Source organism: Mytilus californianus, unplaced genomic scaffold (assembly GCF_021869535.1).
Source record: "Mytilus californianus isolate M0D057914Y unplaced genomic scaffold, xbMytCali1.0.p SCAF_2, whole genome shotgun sequence".
Classification (NCBI taxonomy): Eukaryota; Metazoa; Mollusca; class Bivalvia; order Mytilida; family Mytilidae; genus Mytilus; species Mytilus californianus.
Window position 1 is genome coordinate 86720093 of NW_026262668.1, and position 20528 is coordinate 86740620.

At 31.7% G+C, this 20528-nt stretch overlaps 1 protein-coding gene across 4 annotated transcripts in view; it reads left to right on the forward strand.

Moving 5' to 3' along the window:
• The window catches only part of LOC127730361 (unconventional myosin-Ia-like), a 102499-nt gene that overhangs the window by 56353 nt on the left and 25618 nt on the right, over positions 1 to 20528 (forward strand). For 3 of the 4 annotated variants that reach the window (XM_052238732.1, XM_052238731.1, XM_052238733.1), the window contains exons 15-24: positions 32 to 136; positions 707 to 769; positions 1795 to 1815; positions 5351 to 5545; positions 5777 to 5947; positions 6597 to 6662; positions 12722 to 12789; positions 15206 to 15422; positions 16493 to 16642; positions 17339 to 17407. In XM_052238732.1, the coding sequence (XP_052094692.1) occupies positions 32 to 136; positions 707 to 769; positions 1795 to 1815; positions 5351 to 5545; positions 5777 to 5947; positions 6597 to 6662; positions 12722 to 12789; positions 15206 to 15422; positions 16493 to 16642; positions 17339 to 17407 (1125 nt within the window). The remainder of the gene's footprint in view (positions 1 to 31; positions 137 to 706; positions 770 to 1794; positions 1816 to 5350; positions 5546 to 5776; positions 5948 to 6596; positions 6663 to 12721; positions 12790 to 15205; positions 15423 to 16492; positions 16643 to 17338; positions 17408 to 20528) is intronic. The other variant, XM_052238734.1, reaches the window with a different exon arrangement.

Here is a 20528-nt window from a genome sequence, read left to right on the forward strand (position 1 = left end):
AAATAAAAAAATAAAATCATTTATTTTTCAGACAAATGGATATGAACAGTTTATAATTAATTACTGCAATGAGAAATTACAACAGATATTTATAGAAAGAACATTGAAAGAAGAACAAGAGGAATATGTGAAGGAGGTGAGAATTATGAGTAGAAGAATCTTTGTATTTCTAATCATGGCACCTTTATTGTAAACATGTTGTTTTCAAACAGTAACAACTACTCCAAAATATGGAGAAGCAACAAATAACAATTATAAATTCTTTTGTTGACTTGACGACCAGGGATCCAATCCATAGCAGCTAGCCAAATGCTAGCCTGCTCTACAAAAGCTTTGAGGCTATTAACAAAAAAGAGAAAGTGATCTTTATTAAATCTTATTTATTCAATATCTATAGATGCCATATAAGTATACTGTGGATCCATTGATTTTCATGGGTACCAGTTTTCATGGATTGAGGAAAATTTGCATTTTCGTGGATATTTGATTTCATTGTTTTTCAAAAATCTGCATATAATGATACAGCAAATTTGTAATTTGTTGAACATTTAAATTCGCAGTTTCCCTGTACCCACGAAATCCACAAAAATTGGTATCCAACGAATAATAATGAATCTACAGTATTGCTTTGAATTATTGAGATAAAAAGTTACTTTTGAATTACCTCAAATAAACATATGTTTAAAATTGATGAAATATTTTGTAGGGAATAGAGTGGATTCATGTAGAGTATTTTAACAATGCTGTTATCTGTGACCTTATAGAAAAGGTAAAATTAGCTTGATTAAGATATATATTAAAATAGGGTTTATACTCCTAAAACTGGGTCTTCATTGATAAAATACATACTTTTTATGGATGCTGATGAATTAATATCCAGCTTTTATAAAAACTGAATATTTATCAGTTAAGTGATTTAAAAAATGTACTGAAATTTATTATTCCTATCAATTTATCAGACATTTTTTTTAAAGATGCAGTAGGTATTGTTTCTTAGATTTTTACTGCCAGAAATGTGGCTTAGATATGTATAGAAATTAATTCTTTGGTTTTACCTTTAATTCTGTTTCTTATAAAACCAAGATGGCATACAGTGATATTTTACCCAAGTTGACATCTTGTATTGTACAACAGGGTTAAAGCAACATTTGAGACACTGTGACCTAAATGTCATACTTGATTGACTAGTATTTTTTGTGTTAAGGGTAATTTCTTGGTAACCAATGTTGATGTGTAAATTGTTTTGTAATACTTATATTCCCTCTAGGGATGTCCATACAGATTCACATGATATTGACAGTTTTGTGAATTTGAAATACGTTGTAGAACGAGATGAAAAGCCTGAAAAATACATAATTTTATGACTAGTGTTCATTAAATACAGGAGTAAATGAACAAGTCCCTGTTCAGAGTTAATTCTCTTTTACTGGGGTCACTAAGAAAATCAAGATGTAAAACTTCAAAACTTTTTTTCTAAATAGCATTTTACAATTTGTCCTTCTTGTTTTAGTTGGTTTACAAATGACTTGTTATTAACTCTTGCATGACAGTGATGTAAGTGTGTTCACTTTTTAGGAGCTTTACAATGTAAACATTATATTCTTAAGCTTGGAATACTTGAATTTTCCTAATAGATATATTCCCTGACTACAAGCAAACAATACTTAATACTTATAAGCATGGGACATAATTGACTGCAGCATGTAAAAATTACTTCCCTTGACTGCAGCATGTTACATAGTTATTTCCCTTTGATTGCTGCATGTTATGAATGCATTGTTGATTTGATTACAGAGTCCTAGCAGAAAAGTTCATGTAAGTCTGCTGCCATAATATTATTTTATGTACCCAGCTGAACTGTAGCAAAATATCCTATATGCGTAGAAATTTTATTTGTTCCACATAACAGTTACTAATTAGGCAGGTTAGAATGCTGTATGATTACAAAGTTTGTGCCAGAATGGAAATGATTAAAGCTAAACTATTTTTAAATTTCTAATGTTTAGATTAATATTAACTGAAGCTAATCCTTGAAAATTGCAGCATATCAACAGCTGACATGGAATGTACCAGGACTCATTTCAAATGAGGTCAAATTATATATTAATTTTTGTTCAATTTAGAAGAATATTGTATATACTTCATATTTTGTCAGTTTTAATATGATAGAAAATTTTAACTGTTCATTAAAAAGTTTCAATAGAGAAGCCCCTCTATAACAGAAAAAGGAAGTACAATTTAAATTTTAAATTCACCTCAATTTCAAAACCAAATTAAGGTGTCATACCACCAATTCAAGAACACTATATTCAACCATTTTTTTCTATTGTCAAAATTAAATTTTTAAATTCACCTCAATTTCAAAACCAAATTAAGGTGTCATACCACCAATTCAAAAACACTATATTCAACCATTTTTTTCTATTGTCAAAATCAGAATTTTAAATTCACCTCAATTTCAAAACCAAATTAAGGTGCCATACCACCATGAATTCAAAAACACTGTATATTCAACCAATTTTTTCTGTCTTTTTATTTTATCTTGAGTTTAACTACTTCATATTAAAGAACCATTTATAGCCGTACATGCATTGCCTTTCTATATGCCAATTTTCAACCAATGTTTAGATTCTTGTAGTGACGGATGACCAACATAGCACTATGGTTTTCTGAAAACTTTTAATAACTGAACTATGTAGCACATCTATCCTAAAATTGTAAATCCAGGGACAATTAAAGTTGGGCTCAAAATGGTCAAAATATATTTCTCATTCTGACAGCAAAAGTTTCTTTTATGCAAATTTATTTGTTAGTTTTAGTAAAAAAGAAAACAACTTCAAAATCACTTTGTTTTATCAGAGTAGGACTACAAATGAATTGTAAATAGATTATTCTGACTATGGTAAATCTTTTCTGCCTAAGAATCTCCAATATTTTTCAGAGTTTTTAAGATTTCTCCTAATTGTTTGTGTGGTATTTGTCTTGGTGTCTGGTGTGGTTAAATGTTATCTCTGTCTGTGTATTGTCTTCTGGAATCTGTAAAGGCTTTGTATTGTAGAAAGACAAAGAAAGGGAATGATTGTACATATATTCTAGAAATATTTTTATATATTTATTTATTCATATCACATTTAAGAGAAAGAAATTTGACAAACTATGTTATGAGCTTCTTTACCAAAAAAGTTTCTTTTAAAAATAAGTTGATTTTAAAATGGTATGTCTGATTTACCAGGAGTGTTTCAATATTTGTTACTATGGTTAAACTTGAAAAACTGAAGAAAATATTATTGAAGGCTATGTTGTTGGTTTATTTTATTCTTTTTAATTTTGTCATTTCGAGTGACACTAATTTTAATTGTGGTGTATAAAAATTAGAATATTTCTAATATAGATAAATGCTTTTAATTTACAGCTCTCTGCATCATCCTGTCATTTTGGTAGAAATCTTAGTAATTCAGAACTAATCTAGAGTACTAACAATTAGTTAATGTAGTCATATACTGTTTTTTTATTTCGTATATATGGGGAAAGGTTTCTTTAAAAAAAATGGTAAAATCTTCCCATAACTAACGTATATCGATACAATATAACTCAGAAAACATACATTGTTATTGTAGGAAGAAAAACCTGTCAGGTACTGATGTAAACCCCACAACTTATTCTGCATGTATCACCTGTTCGTATTTAATTTCAATAATGTTTAAAAAGGGAGAACCATTCATAATCTCTGTCAAACTTTAGAAAAATTGTTATAGTGGAGGGAATAGGTATTTTAGTGTAAATATAGATATAACTTTATTTTTTGGGGTTTTGATATTTGCAGATTTTGTTGTTTCCGAAATTGGAAGACACTGCTTACTTTGATATCTGGTACCTGTTGAAAATTACAAGTTTAAAAGCCCACATACTTATGCTGATTTTTTTATAAGAGAAAACAGTATACACAATAACGATACTTTCACAGAATCAAATCACTTAACTCTCTCAACTCTCAAGATACAAGTTTAAAATAAGCATGTACAAGACTATTTAGGTTACATTGTTCATACCTTTTGTATCTATTTATATGGAAAACTGGCAGTCACATATTGAAAAATATTGGGTTTTCTCCAAGTAATGTTCTCATAAACCAAATATGAAATCTTCTAGAATCATGGATAAATATAGATTGATAACTCTGCATGACTATCCTGATTTGTATTTATAATTTGTTTACTAATACTGGCATTATAAAGGTTTTATTATGTTATTTATATTCACGTTCCTGTCAAATTTCAACATGTATATATTACACAGATTGTACATGTACCTATAACCACAGTTGCATGATAAAAAGGACATTTAATGATGATTTTCATCATACTACATATTATTATGAATTGCTTGTCAACAGATTAAAAACTATTCAGTTCAATTAAAACACATGTATTATTCAAGAGATATTTGAAAGCAAATTACTCTTTGGGATCAAAGTTGTTATGGTGAACTTTTTTTTTATCTTGCCTGCTATGAAAGTTACTGAATGTGAGACTTGCATATTACCTTTCAGATGGCACTAATAGCAACATCTGTAATATATAAGTTACCAAACTTTCACTTATACATGTAAGCTATCAAACATTTTTTGGAGGTTGTTCATGCTGGTCTATGTCACATGACATTGACTTTTTTGTCATACTTCAACCCTTTGGTTTAAGTTTTGGGGCTTAGTTTTCAGGATAAGGCCTGTTCCTCAATAAATATGCAATTATTTGTCAACAATATTTGGTATGTGGTTATAAGGAATTGTTTTAGCCTGAAATATGTTATATAACCAAGATAACTAGAACAGTACATTAGAGATTTTTTGAATTTTAATGAATTGGTACAAGATTATAACACTTTTAGCTGTAAAATGATTTGATTTTTATCTGATTTCTGAAATTGTAATGATTCAGTTTTGTAGCTCAGTACTGGTATATTAGTCATGTTAGGTCATAATGTGTGGTTATTGATACACACATGGTTTTCTTTTGGCCACTACTAGATTAAGCCCTGTTAGGTAATATTTTGACATTTTAATGTTTGTGATCTTCAGCAAAACACTGGTACATGTATTTAAGTAGGCCATTTTAGGTAATGCTACTATATTTAGATATTTCTGTGTTTAGCTCAGCTATTTAAGGTAATGCTATTATATTTAGATATTTCTGTGTTCAGCTAAGCTATTTAAGGTAATGCTATTATATTTAGATATTTCTGTGTTTAGCTCAGTACTGGTTTATTAACCACATTAAGTAGTATTCTGCCAGTTTTATATTTCTGACTGTTTGATATACATGTACTGATATTTGAATGTTTCTGTTTTTAGCCTAACACTGGTATATTAGCCATGTTAGATGAAGAGTGTATGAGACCAGGGAACGTGACAGATATGACATTCCTGGAGAAAATGAATGTCAGCTGTGCTACACACCCACATTATGAGAGTCGAGGATGTAGAAAAAATCAGTCGGACAAAACTTTGGATATTTATGTGTTCAGATTAAAACATTTTGCTGGAAGTGTAAGAATTAATTTCTTTTATGTCCATTGATATATTTTAAGTTCACTCTTGTTGAAAATTCATTAAGAACTTTTCATCAGTAAAAAAACATCAGTGTCTTTTGCATGAGGATACTTTTTACAGTAGATTAATCTTTTATGAAATAAATTGAATATTTTTCATACTCTAGAAACATGCATGAAAATCATCCATTCTGATTGCAAGTACATCAAAATCATATTTTTCTTTTAGGTTGTTTACAAAGTGAATGGTTTTATTGACAAAAACAATGATCTCCTGTTCAGAGATTTGTCTCAAGCCATGTTCAAGTGTAAACATAAATTGTTGCCAAGCTTTTTCCCAGAAGGAGACCCAAAGCTCAAATCCAGAAAAAGACCTCCAACAGCAGGGTCACAGTTTAAGGTAATGATATCTTCAGGTCAAGTCTAAAAAATGTATAAAGATATACAGATTTGTCCCAAGTAAAAATTAATTATAATTATTAAAATTCAATGCTACAGCATCAAATTGACTGATGAGTTGAGGAAGTCAATAAGTTTCAGGGGAGATAACTTTTAACTTGAGTAAAAACATGTAATGTCCAACTATTTTATACCACTCTAGGAATAGGGCTTTTATTGCAAACATGTCCCTACTTCATCAGTTCAACAAATATTTTTGTCATACCTTATTTTCAGTAACTACTGAACATTTTTACTTCATATTTGTTCAGCAGCTGGACAGTAATGAGTTGTAACGTGTGGGAGCTTGTCTGATCTGTCAGACACCCATCGTCCTATTTTCCAATTCTTTGAATTATGAATGAAACTTCCTGATTCCTGTTTTTATTTTTTTATGACATTATAACATAAAACTTGTAAAATAGAACATAACACAAAAAGACTAATTGAATAGGTTGGATATACAATGGTAAAATTCTAGTGAATTAGTTTTAAGAATAATTTTAATGTTACAGCTACTTTTATGTGACCCCTCTCTGCATACAAGATGTTCCTGCCTTTATGCCAAAATAAATGTTTAATTCATTGTAAAAAATCTTTTGTTCTTATAGGCTTCAGTGACAGAATTAATGGACAATTTACTATCAAAGAGTCCCAACTATATTAGATGCATCAAGGTTAGTCTATTGTTTTAAAAAATTAGTGCAGTGTCATTATACGACCGCAAAAAAATTTTTGTGGTCGTATATTGGTATGACGTTGGCGTCGGCGTCGTCGTCGTCGTCGTCTGGCGTCGTCCGGCGTCGTCCGAAGACACATTGGTTTTCGCACTCTAACTTTAGTTTAAGTGAATGGATCTCTATGAAATTTTACCACAAGGTTCAATACCACAAAAGGAAGGTTGGGATTGATTTTGGGGGTTATGGTAAAGGAATAAGGGGCCAAAAAGGGGCCAAAAATAAGCATTTTTGTAACTTCCAGACATAACTTGTGTGTTAGTGTATGGATCTCTCTGACATTGTACCACAAGGTTCCATATCACAAAAGGAATGCTGGGATTGATTTTGGGTGTAATTGCATCAAAATTTTAGGAATTAGGGGCAAAAAAAGGGGCAAAAAACAAGCATTTTTCTAGTTTCATAACAATAACTTGTGTGTAAGTGTATGGATCTTCCTGAAATTGTACTACAAGGTTCCATATCACAAAGGGAAAGCTGGAATTGAGTTTGGGGGTAATTGCCGAAACGTTTAGGAATTGGGGGCCAAAAAGGGGCCAAAAATAAGCATTTTTCTAGTTTCCAGACAATAACTTGTGTTCAAGTGTATGGATCTCTCTGAAATTGTACTGCAAGGTACCATACCACAAAGGGAAGGCTGGGATTGATGATGGGGGTAATTGCCTCAATATTTTAGGAATTAGGGGCCAAAAAGGGGCAAAAAACAAGCATTTTTCTAGTTTCAGGACAATAACTTGTGTGTAAGTGTATGGATCTTTCTGAAATTGTACTACAAGGTTCCATATCACAAAGGGAAAGCTGGATTTGAGTTTGGGGGTAATTGCCCTTAACGTTTAGGAATTTGGGGCCAAAAAGGGGCCAAAAAACACATTTTTCTAGTTTCCAGACAATAACTTGTGTTCAAGTGTATGGATCTCTCTGAAATTGTACTGCAAGGTACCAATCCAAAAAGGGAAGGCTGGGATTGAGTTTGGGGGTGATGAATCATAAGGGGGTTAAAAAAATTGGGGGGGGGGGATTTTTTTTTTTTTCCTTTTTTTTTTCTTTTAAAATTTTCCATTTTAAGTTGGTTATTTCTGATTTATATTTAAAAGCAACTAATAATGATATGGTAGGAGATACACACCAAACAGGATGTGTAAATTATTATATAATACGTATTGTGCAATAGCAAGAAATTTTCAATTGTGCAGTATTGCACAATAGCAAGAAATCTTCAATTGCACAGTATTGTGCAATAGCAAGAAATCTTCAATTGCACAGTATTGCGCAATAGCAAGAAATATCCAATAGCACAATATTGCGCAATAGCAAGAAATTGTCAATTGTACAGTATTGCGCAATAGCAAGAAATATTTAATTGCACAGTATTGTGCAAAAGAAGATACTTCGTTTAAATTGCTTATTTCTTGACCAATTTCAATGGGGTTTTATTCTTGAATTCTTGGGTTTCTTTAATATGCTGAATATAACCGTGTATTTAGTTTTTGGATTTTGGGCCCCGTTTTTAAATTGGTCCACATTGAGGTCCAAAGGGTCCAAAATTAAACTTTGTTTGATTTCATCAAAAATTGAATTATTGGGGTTCTTTGATATGCTGAATCTAAACATGTATTTAGATTTTTGATTATGGGCCCAGTTTTCAAGTTGGTCCAAATCGAGGTCCAAAGGGTCCAAAATTAAACTTTGTTTGATTTCATCAAAAATTGAATTATTGGGGTTCTTTGATATGCCGAATCTAACCATGTATTTAGATTCTTAATTTTTGGTTCCGTTTTCAAATTGGTCTACATTAAGGTCCAAAGGGTCCAAAATTAAACTTAGTTTGATTTTAACAAAAATTGAATTCTTAGGGCTCTTTGATATGCTGAATCTAAACATGTATTTAGATTTTTGATTATGGGCCCAGTTTTCAAGTTGGTCCAAATCGGGGTCCAAATTAAACTTTGTTTGATTTCAACAAAAATTGAATATATTGGGTTCTTTGAAATGCTGAATCTAACCATGTATTTAGATTTTTGATTTTTGGGCCGCGTTATCAACTTTGGCCACATTGAGGTCAAAAGGGTCCAAAATTAAACTTTGTTTGATTTCATCAAAAATTGAATTCTTGGGGTTCTTTGATATGCTGAATCTAACCATGTATTTAGATTTTGGATATTGGACCATAATAGGTGAATGTCCAATTTAAAATTTTTAAGTTCTTAGACCACATTCATTCTGTGTCAGAAACCTATGCTGTGTCAAATATTTAATCACAATCCAAATACAAAGCTGTATCAAGCTTGAATGTTGTGTCCATACTTGCCCCAACTGTTCAGGGTTCGACCTCTGCGGTCGTATCAAGCTGCGCCCTGCGGAGCATTTTATTTTTAAGCTTAATCGGATTTTGATGCCCTTTTTATACGACCGCAAAAATTGAAAATTTTTTGGTCGTATATTGGTATGACGTTGGCGTCGTTGTCGTCGTCGTCGTCGTCTGGCGTCGTCCGGCGTCGTCCGAAGACACATTGGTTTTCGCACTCTAACTTTAGTTTAAGTGAATGGATCTCCATGAAATTTTACCATAAGGTTCAATACCACGAAAGGAAGGTTGGGATTGATTTTGGGGGTTATGGTACCAACAGTTAAGGAATTAGGGGCCAAAAAGGGGCCAAAGATAAGCATTTTTGTAATTCCAGACAATAACTTGTGTGTAAGTGTATGGATCTCTCTGACATTGTACCACAAGGTTCCATATCAGAAAGGGAAGGCTGTAATTGATTTTGGGGGTAATTGCCTCAAAATTTTAGGAATTAGGGGCCAAAAAAGGGGCAAAAAACAAGCATTTTTCTAGTTTCATGACAATAACTTGTGTGTAAGTGTTTGGATATTTCTGAAATTGTACTACAAGGTTCCATATCACAAAGGGAAAGCTGGAATTGAGTTTGGGGGTAATTGCCTGAAACGTTTAGGAATTGGGGGCCAAAAAGGGGCCAAAAATAAGCATTTTTCTAGTTTCCAGACAATAACTTGTGTTCAAGTGTATGGATCTCTCTGAAATTGTACTGCAAGGTACCATACCACAAAGGGAAGGCTGGGATTGAGTTTGGGGGTGATGAATCATAAGGGGGTTCAAAAAATTTGGGGGGGGGGATTTTTTTTTTTTCTTTTTTTTTCTTTTTTTCCTTTTTTTTTTCTTTTAAAATTTTCCATTTTAAGTTGGTTATTTCTGATTAATATTTAAAAGCAAATAATAATGATATGGTAGGAGTTACACACCAAACAGGATGTGTAAATTATTATATAATAAGTATTGTGCAATAGCAAGAAATTTTCAATTGCACAGTATTGCACCATTGCAAGAAATCTTCAATTGCACAGTATTGCGCAATAGCAAGAAATCTTCAATTGCACAGTATTGCGCAATAGCAAGAAATATCCAATAGCACAATATTGCGCAATAGCAAGAAATTGTCAATTGTACAGTATTGCACAAAAGCAAGAAATATTCAATTGCACAGTATTGTGCAAAAGAAGATACTTCGTATAAATTGCTTATTTCTTGATCAATTTCAATGGGGTTTTATTCTTGAATTCTTGGGGTTCTTTAATATGCTGAATCTAACCGTGTATTAAGTTTTTGGATTTTGGGCCCCGTTTTTAAATTGGTCTACATTAAGGTCAAAAGGGTCCAAAATTAAACTTAGTTTGATTTTAACAAAAATTGAATTATTGGGGTTCTTTGATATGCCGAATCTAACCGTGTATTTAGATTCTTGATTATGGGCCCAGTTTTCAAGTTGGTCCAAATCGGGGTCCAAAATTAAACTTTGTTTGATTTCAACAAAAATTGAATATATGGGGTTCTTTGATATGCTGAATCTAACCATGTATTTAGATTTTTGATTTTTGGGCCCCGTTATCAACTTTGTCCACATTGAGGTCAAAAGGGTCCAAAATTAAACTTTGTTTGATTTCATCAAAAATTGAATTCTTGGGGTTCTTTGATATGCTGAATCTAACCATGTATTTAGATTTTTTATTTGTGGACCCGCTATCAAATTGGTTCATATTGAGGTCAAAAGGGTCCAAAATTAAACTTTGTTTGATTTCATCAAAAATTGAATTATTGGGGTTCTTTGATATGCCAAATCTAACCGTGTATTTAGATTTTTAATTTTGGGTCCCGTTTTTAAATTGGTCTACATTAAGGTCCAAAGGGTCCAAAATTAAACTTAGTTTGATTTTAACAAAAATTGAATTCTTGGGGTTCTTTGATATGCTGAATCTAAACATGTGTTTAGAATTTTGATTATGGGCCCAGTTTTCAAGTTGGTCCAAGTTGGGGTCCAAAATTAAACTTTGTTTGATTTCAACAAAAATTGAATATATGGGGTTCTTTGATATGCTGAATCTAAACATGTATTTAGATTTTAGATTTTTGGCCCAGTTTTCAAGTTGGTCCAAATTGGGGTCCAAAATTAAACTTTGTTTGATTTCAACAAAAATTGAATATATGGGGTTCTTTGATATGCTGAATCTTACCATGTATTTAGATTTTTTATTTGTGGACCCGCTATCAAATTGGTTCATATTGAGGTCAAAAGGGTCCAAAATTAAACTTTGTTTGATTTCATCAAAAATTTAATTATTGGGGTTCTTTGATATGCCAAATCTAACCGTGTATTTAGATTTTTAATTTTGGGTCCCGTTTTTTAAATTGGTCTACATTAAGGTCCAAAGGGTCCAAAATTAAACTTAGTTTGATTTTAACAAAAATTGAATTTTTGGGGTTCTTTGATATGCTGAATCTAAACATGTGTTTAGATTTTTGATTATGGGACCAGTTTTCAAGTTGGTCCAAGTTGGGGTCCATAATTAAACTTTGTTTGATTTCAACAAAAATTGAATATATGGGGTTCTTTGATATGCTGAATCTAAACATGTATTTAGATTTTTGATTTTTGGCCCAGTTTTCAAGTTGGTCCAAATTGGGGTCCAAAATTAAACTTTGTTTGATTTCAACAAAAATTGAATATATGGGGTTCTTTGATATGCTGAATCTTACCATGTATTTAGATTTTTTATTTTGTAGGCCCGCTATCAAATTGGTTCATATTGTGGTCAAAAGGGTCCAAAATTAAACTTTGTTTGATTTCATCAAAAATTGAATTATTGGGGTTCTTTGATATGCCAAATCTAAACGTGTTTTTAGATTTTTAATTTTGGGTCCCGTTTTTTAAATTGGTCTACATTAAGGTCCAAAGGGTCCAAAATTAAACTTAGTTTGATTTTAACAAAAATTGAATTCTTGGGGTACTTTGATATGCTGAATCTAAACATGTGTTTAGATTTTTGATTATGGGACCAGTTTTCAAGTTTGTCCAAGTTGGGGTCCAAAATTAAACTTTGTTTGATTTCAACAAAAATTGAATATATGGGGTTCTTTGATATGCTGAATCTAACCATGTATTTTGATTTTGGACATTGGACCATAATAGGTAAATTAAAAAAATTGAAGTTCTTAGACCACATTCTTTCTGTGTCAGAAACCTATGCTGTGTCAAATATTTAATCACAATCCAAATTCAGAGCTGTATCAAGCTTGAATGTTGTGTCCATACTTGCCCCAACTGTTCAGGGTTCGACCTCTGCGGTCGTATCAAGCTGCGCCCAGCGAAGCATTTTATTAACATTTTAAATCAAAGACTGGCGATAACAATAAAGTATTAAAGCAGCAAAATATTTGCATCCAAACTAATTTAGAATGCTTGAAGAACATGGATTGAAGAAATGGTTAGGAAACAAAACATAGTTACCTTGGTAACTTTAAAAAAAAAATTAAATTTACAAATCTGTTGGTGCATTAAAAAAATTCATAACCAGTTGCAATTAGATTAAAAACTTTTGAAAATTTAATTCTAGGTACTGTCTAATGAAGATAATTTTGGGATACATCTTATGTATCATTTAGCAGTATTTCATTGCCTAATAGAATACATGTTGATATTTTACAGCCAAATGATTTTAAGAAAAGCAATCAGTTGGATTTGAAGATTGTGGAACATCAAGTCAGATATTTAGGGTAGGAGTTTTATTTTTAGATACAGGAAAATGTTTGTTCATTTAAAAGTATATGTTTCAATGGTTATGTTCATGACCATGTGAGCATTTGGACCATACACGTATGGCTAAACCATTTATAGTAATGGATCATACCATATGAGTATTTAGACCATATAGATATTGTTCAGATATGCATGATCAACATTTACCAATGATCTATGCTCATTTATCCTATGTGTGTGCTTTTTAATCAACAAGTTAGAAACAAAACAAGTATGTTCGGAAAACAAAACATAGAAAACCTAATTTCAAAGCATCTAAATTGCAATGGCAGAAAGTAAGAAATAAAACAAACCTGTTATGGACAAATTTGTCCCCTGTGCGTCACGTTGCTGGGGACATAAAAATACTGGGCGTCCGTCCATGCATCTGTCCTCTTGGTCTTGTTACCGCTCTCATGTGTACAATTCTTGCCAGACTTTTATAAAACTTATATCATAGGTTTATATCAGCAATGTCTCGGAAAAAGTTTGAAATTCAGTGCCAATCAACTATTTTAAAAAAGAGTTATGCCCCTTGGAAATATTAATTATATGGAAAATTACATTATAAGCACTCTTACATGTACAATTTTTGTCACATTTTTATCAAATTTGTATCAAATGTTTATATCAGCAATGTCACAGACAACTTCAAAAATCAGTGCCTATCAAATATTTTTTAAAGAGTTATGGCCCATGGAAATATTGATTATATTAAAAATTGCATTGCATTTGCTCTCAAGCACTCATATCTCTAAGCTATTTTTAATAAGTTTTAAAGAACAAAAAAAAAGAGTTTTTTTTTTTAGTAGTTGCCCTTGGACAGATAAAATATGTGCCACACAGGATTATTTAAAAAAAGATGAAGCAAAGATAAACTGTGTAAGAATTCTAACATCTTTCCCAGGAACTAATGAATCATTCTTCAAATCCAAAATGACAAAAGTTACAAACTAGAATTTTTGTCTTTGACATATTGTCAGAATCTGGGGTATCTGTTTCCTTGCCTTAGCTAGTTTCAGTTAAAGTGTCTTTATTCTGTTGACTTTTTCATCTGTTATTAAAACAGTTAACTTCTTGTTAAACACTTCATTTACTTAAGATATCTTGGAGTTTTCTTCTCAAGACAACAAAGTGTCATTCGTCAGGGCAAATTGATAATGACCCTATAAAAATGCCTTTACTCTAATTCTGACTTGCGAGTAAAATTTACTGGGTTATAAAAAACTTATTCATAGTTACTTTATTAATTAATCATGTGACACTAGTTACCATATGATTAAATACTAGTAACTCAACATTTTATAAACTTTTTTATGACAAGTCGAAGGATTGCACCCATTGAAAGTTACGGTATCAAAAGTTCATCATTTCAACGTTCATCATTAATTACAGGACCATATGGGTATATACACATATGGTCATAACCATAATTGTATGTTCCAAAAACTCATATGGTCTGGAACAGTTATATACATGTAAATGCATTGTGAAAATTTACTAGCCTACGATGTAGTTTAGAAAGATAATAGGGAAACTGAAGAAGGCCAGTGCCCAAAAAGTGGTTTATTTACTACAATAATGTATTGTATGTTCCTTTTTGGAATTTCTACCCAGGAATACAATAATTATAACAAATTAGTTTAATATATATATATATAAATAAAAGATGTAAACATTTGTAGTCTGAAAGTGGTATGATATAAGTCTCATGTACAATTTTGTTCTTTAATTTTCAATAACAAGACTGAAGGAAGAGTTATAAAAGTTGCTTATTAACTACAGATTCTCAAATATCTATCCTCTTTGAATGAAATGTGAAAAGGAAAAGTAAGAGTGATAATTATACATTTGTTGTTTTTGTTGTTTCTTTCTTCACTATTGTCCTCAAGCTTTTAAAACCAAACTGTGTTTAATTAAAACATACATTTGTTTTGACATTTATACTTAAAATGGAATTTTGACTACTTCTGATGTTGATATTTAAATATGAACTTTTAGCCTTATGTTGTATTGAATCTTATTGAATCTGCGAAAAAAAAACATCTCTTGCATACTTCATTTAGTCATTTAAATTCTTACCTAATTGACATTTGGCTTCAATATAATATGAGTCATTGACCTAGACCTGTAGAAATGAAATACATGTCTTTGGCATAGTGGTCTAAGTTTCCTTTATGAATTCCAGGACCAGTCAAACTTCCTTTAAAACCTATACTTATCGTATTATTTCTTATCATGAGGCTTAAAAAGAAAATAAATGGAGCACCCTGTATTTCTTTAAATTCAGCTTGCACCAGCAAGTCCAAAAGGGAACATTTTAGTTGATAAGTCAACTGGAGATCTTACCATGAAAGATTTAATCTGATAATGAAATTTAGGTGTTTTTTACAGCTTAATGGAAAATGTACGAGTAAGGAGAGCAGGTTATGCATTCCGTCAAATTTATGAACAATTTTTATTTCGCTACAAAATGTTGGCTCCTGAGACTTGGCCTTCATGGCATGGTGCTCCAAAAGAAGGAGTCCGGTTAATACTGGTAGCTCAAGAAGTTCCTGTGGATGAATATGCCTTTGGTAAAACAAAAATATTTATACAGAATCCCAAACTGGTATGCTACTATATTAATTGATATTCAGATAAATGTATTATATGATTTATTGAGATATTATAGTCGTTATTAATTGATTTGATATTTATCAGTTTTATTTTATACATCTTTTTGATAATTTTCAACTAATGTACTGTATAAGAAGTTATTTGTGGGTTGTATATTTAAGCTTATTTTAGCAGTTAGCCCAAAACTCTAAAATAAATTCCACCAATTTATATGTTAAACATTTTTTATATAACAGCATGTCTACAATGGTTCTTATGTATACGTTTAAAACGAGGTAAATTCTGAATAACACATCTCCAATATGAAAAATGATGTATGTCTTTTAACCTGGGATAATATATATTAGTAATCCTCTTTAGAGGTACATGTAAAACTCAGCTCCTTTCACTAAGTCTTTATAAATTTAATTATTATCCAAATATTAATAAGTGTCAAATTTTAAAATACAGTTTATTTGAGATTTGCTTTTCATTTTCAAATATTTTGAAAGAATTTTTTTATTTTCTTAGAAATATATCACATATTGACGGGATCTCACCATCCATTTTGCAATCTTTTACTAACATTCAGTTCAAAGTCTGCCAAAATAATAATTCAGAATTTTGAATATGCCATATAAATGAAAAATGCCAACATTTTCAGTATAGTTTTTATAAACCTAAACTGCTAAATTTTACACCCAAGAAAATAACCCACTATCTGGTATTTCAGGAATTGTATGTTTTTCCAAAAAAAACTCTTAAGGGTAAAAATGTTTTATGGAAGTGTATAGGAACTAGTATGTTTATCTGACAGTACCTACTCCTTCCATGTAACTGCATATCGACTCTGGCACATTGTCACAGGCTTCTTGTTCTACAACCAATTCAATAAACATTTGGCAAAGTAATGGGTCATAATAGGCAAAAACCCAATGCATCAGATGTTAATTTGTTTGATCAAACCTTAATATACATTTAATAAAACTTGTATTTAGGATCTTTTCTTTTGACACGTCATAAAGAATACGTCCTTTGGTGATAGTGTATATAACTCTATGTTAATTTTATTTGTTTGTTTAGCTATTTGACATTGAAGAAAGTAGGCGACAGAAAATGCATGATTTGGCTACAATGGTACAGAAAATATACAAAGGATGGAAGCAGAGGACTTTCTATCGGCTTATGAAGAAAAGTCAAATAATAATCTCCTGTCGATTCAGAGGATTCTGGGTATGTATATTGAGAAACAATTTAAAAGGAATAAAACAGTTTCATGTACCTCAAATTACAAGACTGTAGGGTTCCATCCTGCTACTTTTACACATTTTATGTTCTTAATTTTTTCAGTTGAGTCATTTTTATGCCCCATTTATGGGCATTATGTTTTTTGGTCTGTGTGTCCATTCGTCTGTCCTTATGTCTGTCCGTCCGTCTGTCCTACTTCAGGTTAAAGTTTTTGGTCAAGGTAGTTTTTGATGAAGTTGAAGTCCAATCAACTTGAAACTTAGTACACATGTTCCCTATGATATGATCTTTCTAATTTTAATGCCAAATTAGAGTTTTGACACCAATTTCACGGTCCACTGAACATAGAAAATGATAGTGCGAGTGGGGCATCTGTGTACTATGGATACATTCTTGTTTATTGTGCATTCTGATAATTTTTTCACATCAGCACTGAAAGATCTATTTTCTAATAACTTTAAATTCAGAAATTATTGTGAGTTTTTTTTCAATGCTAATAATGCGACTCTTTGAATATTGCAATAATAAGAACTCCCATTCTGATATCTGATATATTTATCTGTATTTGGCTTTTCCTATAATCGCAATAGTTAAACTCAAATTTTTGTTCATTCTTTATAAATCGCAATACTACATGCACACAATAATTTCTGAATTTACGGTACTATTAAATTTTCACAGGCTAAGAAACAGTATCAAAGAACAAAAGCAGCAAGTCTGGTGCTACAATGCTATGTTAGAGGGTGGAAGGTTTGTAAAATATTTAGATTAATTCAGATGAGATGTGGTTCAGTTTGCTGCTTCATTTTTATACCATTCTGAATTAGTGTGCAAAGGAACCATAGCAAAATAATAGCCGCTACATAGATGTGCATTTGCCTACACTCAGGAATGTTTTTTCCCACTTTTTAGCTCACCCTTCTGAAGGAACGGTGAGCTTTTGCCATCACTTGGCATCCGTTGTCTGGCGTCGTCGTTGTCCGTCCGGTGTAAATTATTTCAAACATCTTCTCCTCTAAAACTACTGAACCAATTCCAACCAAACTTAAGCTGAATGATCTTTAGGATATCTAGAATAAAGTTTGTGTTTTATTTTCTGTTTCGTCAAAAAACATGGCCGCCATGGCTAAAAATAGAACATAGGGGTAAAATGCAGTTTTTGGCTTATAGCTCAAAAACTAAAGCATTTGGAGCAAATCTGACGGGGTAAAAATGTTCATTAGGTCAAGTTCTATTAGCCTGAAAATTTTCAGATGCATCTAACAACCCATTGTTGGGTTGCTGCCATTAAATTGGTAATTTTAAGGAAATTTTGCAGTTTTTATACGACCCCAAAATAGCATCGTCGTCCGAAGACACATTGGTTTTCGCACTCTAACTTTAGTTTAAGTGAATGGATCTCTATGAAATTTTACCATAAGGTTCAATACCACAAAAGGAAGGTTGGGATTGTTTTTGGGGGTTATGGTACCAACAGTTAAGGAATTAGGGGCCAAAAAGGGGCCAAAAACAAGCATTTTTTGTAACTTCCAGACATAACTTGTGTGTTAGTGTATGGATCTCTCTGATATTGTACCACAAGGTTCCATATCACAAAAGGAATCCTTGGATTGATTTTTGGGGTAATTGCCTCAAAATTTTAGGAATTAGGGGCCAAAAAAGGGGAAAAAAACAAGCATTTTTCTAGTTTCATGACAATAACTTGTGTGTAAGTCTATGGATCTTTCTGAAATTGTACTACAAGGTTCCATATCACAAAGGGAAAGCTGGAATTGAGTTTGGGGGTAATTGCCCAAAACGTTTAGGAACAAGGGGCCAAAAATAAGCATTTTTCTAGTTTCCAGACATTAACTTGTGTTCAAGTGTACAGATCTCTCTGAAATTGTACTGCAAGGTTCCATATCACAAAGGGAATGCTTGGATTGATTTTGGGGGTAATTGCCTCAAAATTTTAGGAATTAGGGGCAAAAAACAAGCATTTTTCTAGTTTCATGACAATAACTTCTGTGTAAGTCTATGGATCTTTCTGAAATTGTACTGCAAGGTTCCATATCACAAAGGGAAAGCTGGAATTGAGTTTGGGGGTAATTGCCCAAAACCTTTAGAAATAAGGTGCCAAAAAGGGGCCAAAAATAGCATTTTTCTAGTTTCCAGACAATTCCTTGTGTTCAAGTGTGTGGATCTCTCTGAAATTGCACTGCAAGGTACCATACCACAAAGGGAAGGCTGGGATTGATTTTGGGGGTAATTGCCTCAAAATTTTTGGAATAAGTGGCCAAAAAGAGGCAAAAAACAAGCATTTTTCTAGTTTCAGGACAATAACTTGTGTGTAAGTGTATGGATCTTTATGAAAGTGTACTGCAAGGTTCCATATCTCAAAGGGAAAGCTGGGTTTGAGTTTGGGGGTAATTGCCCTAAATGTTTAGGAATTTGGGGCCAAAAACAAGCATTTTTCTAGTTTCCAGACAATAACTTGTGTTCAAGTGTATGGATCTCTCTGAAATTGTACTGCAAGGTACTATACCACAAAGGGAAGGCTGGGATTGAGTTTGGGGGTGATGAATCATAAGGGGGTTCAAAACATTGGGGGGGGGGATTTTTTTTCTTTAAAATTTTCCATTTTAAATTGGTTATTTCTGATTTATATATAAAAGCAAATAATAATGATATGGTTTGAATAGGTATATTAAAAAATTTTAAGTTCTTAGACCACATTCATTCTGTGTCAGAAACCTATACTGTGTCAAATATTTAATCACAATCCAAATTCAGTGCTGTATCAAGCTTGAATGTTGTGTCCATACTTGCCCCAACTGTTCAGGGTTCAACCTCTGCGGTCGTATCAAGCTGCGCCCAGCGGAGCATTTTATTGGTTATTATCTTGAATATTATTATAGATAAAGATAAACTGTAAACAGCAAAAATGTTCAGCAAAGTAAGATCTACAAATAAGTTTTTTTATGACCAATATTGTCAATTGACCCCTTAAGGAGTTATTGTCCCTTAAAGACAATATTTCACAATTAGTTCATCTTATCTAGTTTGCTTACTTTAAAAAATCTTCTTCTATGAAACTGCTGAATCAATTTTAGCCCACACTTGTGCTGAATGAGTTTCAGAGTATCTTGTATAAATTTTATATTTTATTTCCTTGTACGTCAAGAAACATAGCCACTATGGCTAAAATGGAACATAGGGGTAAAATGCATTTTTTTGCTTTTGAAGAAAATATGACAGATACAAAGAACATTTAAATTGCATTTTTAAGCCACTCATTAATATGTATTGAAAAGCAAAAATAATCATTGATGAAAGATTTAAGCAAAAAATAAGAGGTGAGCGATTCAGGCTCTTGAGAGCCTCTTGTTTTTAGTAAAAGGAATGGTAAATATCTGTTTGGCCGTAATTTGATACATTTTTTATCGGCACCACTTGTTGCTTGTAAAAATGTTTAAAAATATGATATTTCAAAGGGCTTGATTTCAAAATTTAATCAAAAGTAATATTACAAATTGTTATTAGTGTCATTTGCTGGAAAAAGTTCAGAATTAGTAAATTATTGCAAAGTTTTTAGTAAAGATGGATATATAAGACTTGTGATTCACAAAAACTTTCTATATGAATTTAAGTAGTATTGTATAAGATTCTTCATTTCCATATATGACCATTCATTACAAAAAAAGTTTTATTTGTAGTAAGTAATTTGTTCAAAATTTCAAAGCCATGATGATTACACTTAGGAGTTCTTATTGCAGTAACTGAAGTTTATAGAGAATATTTGTAAACATATATTTAAACAGTCTATTTTATATTTGTCAGTGACTTCCACAATACTACTTGGCCTATCATATCATTAAGTATAAAGTAAATT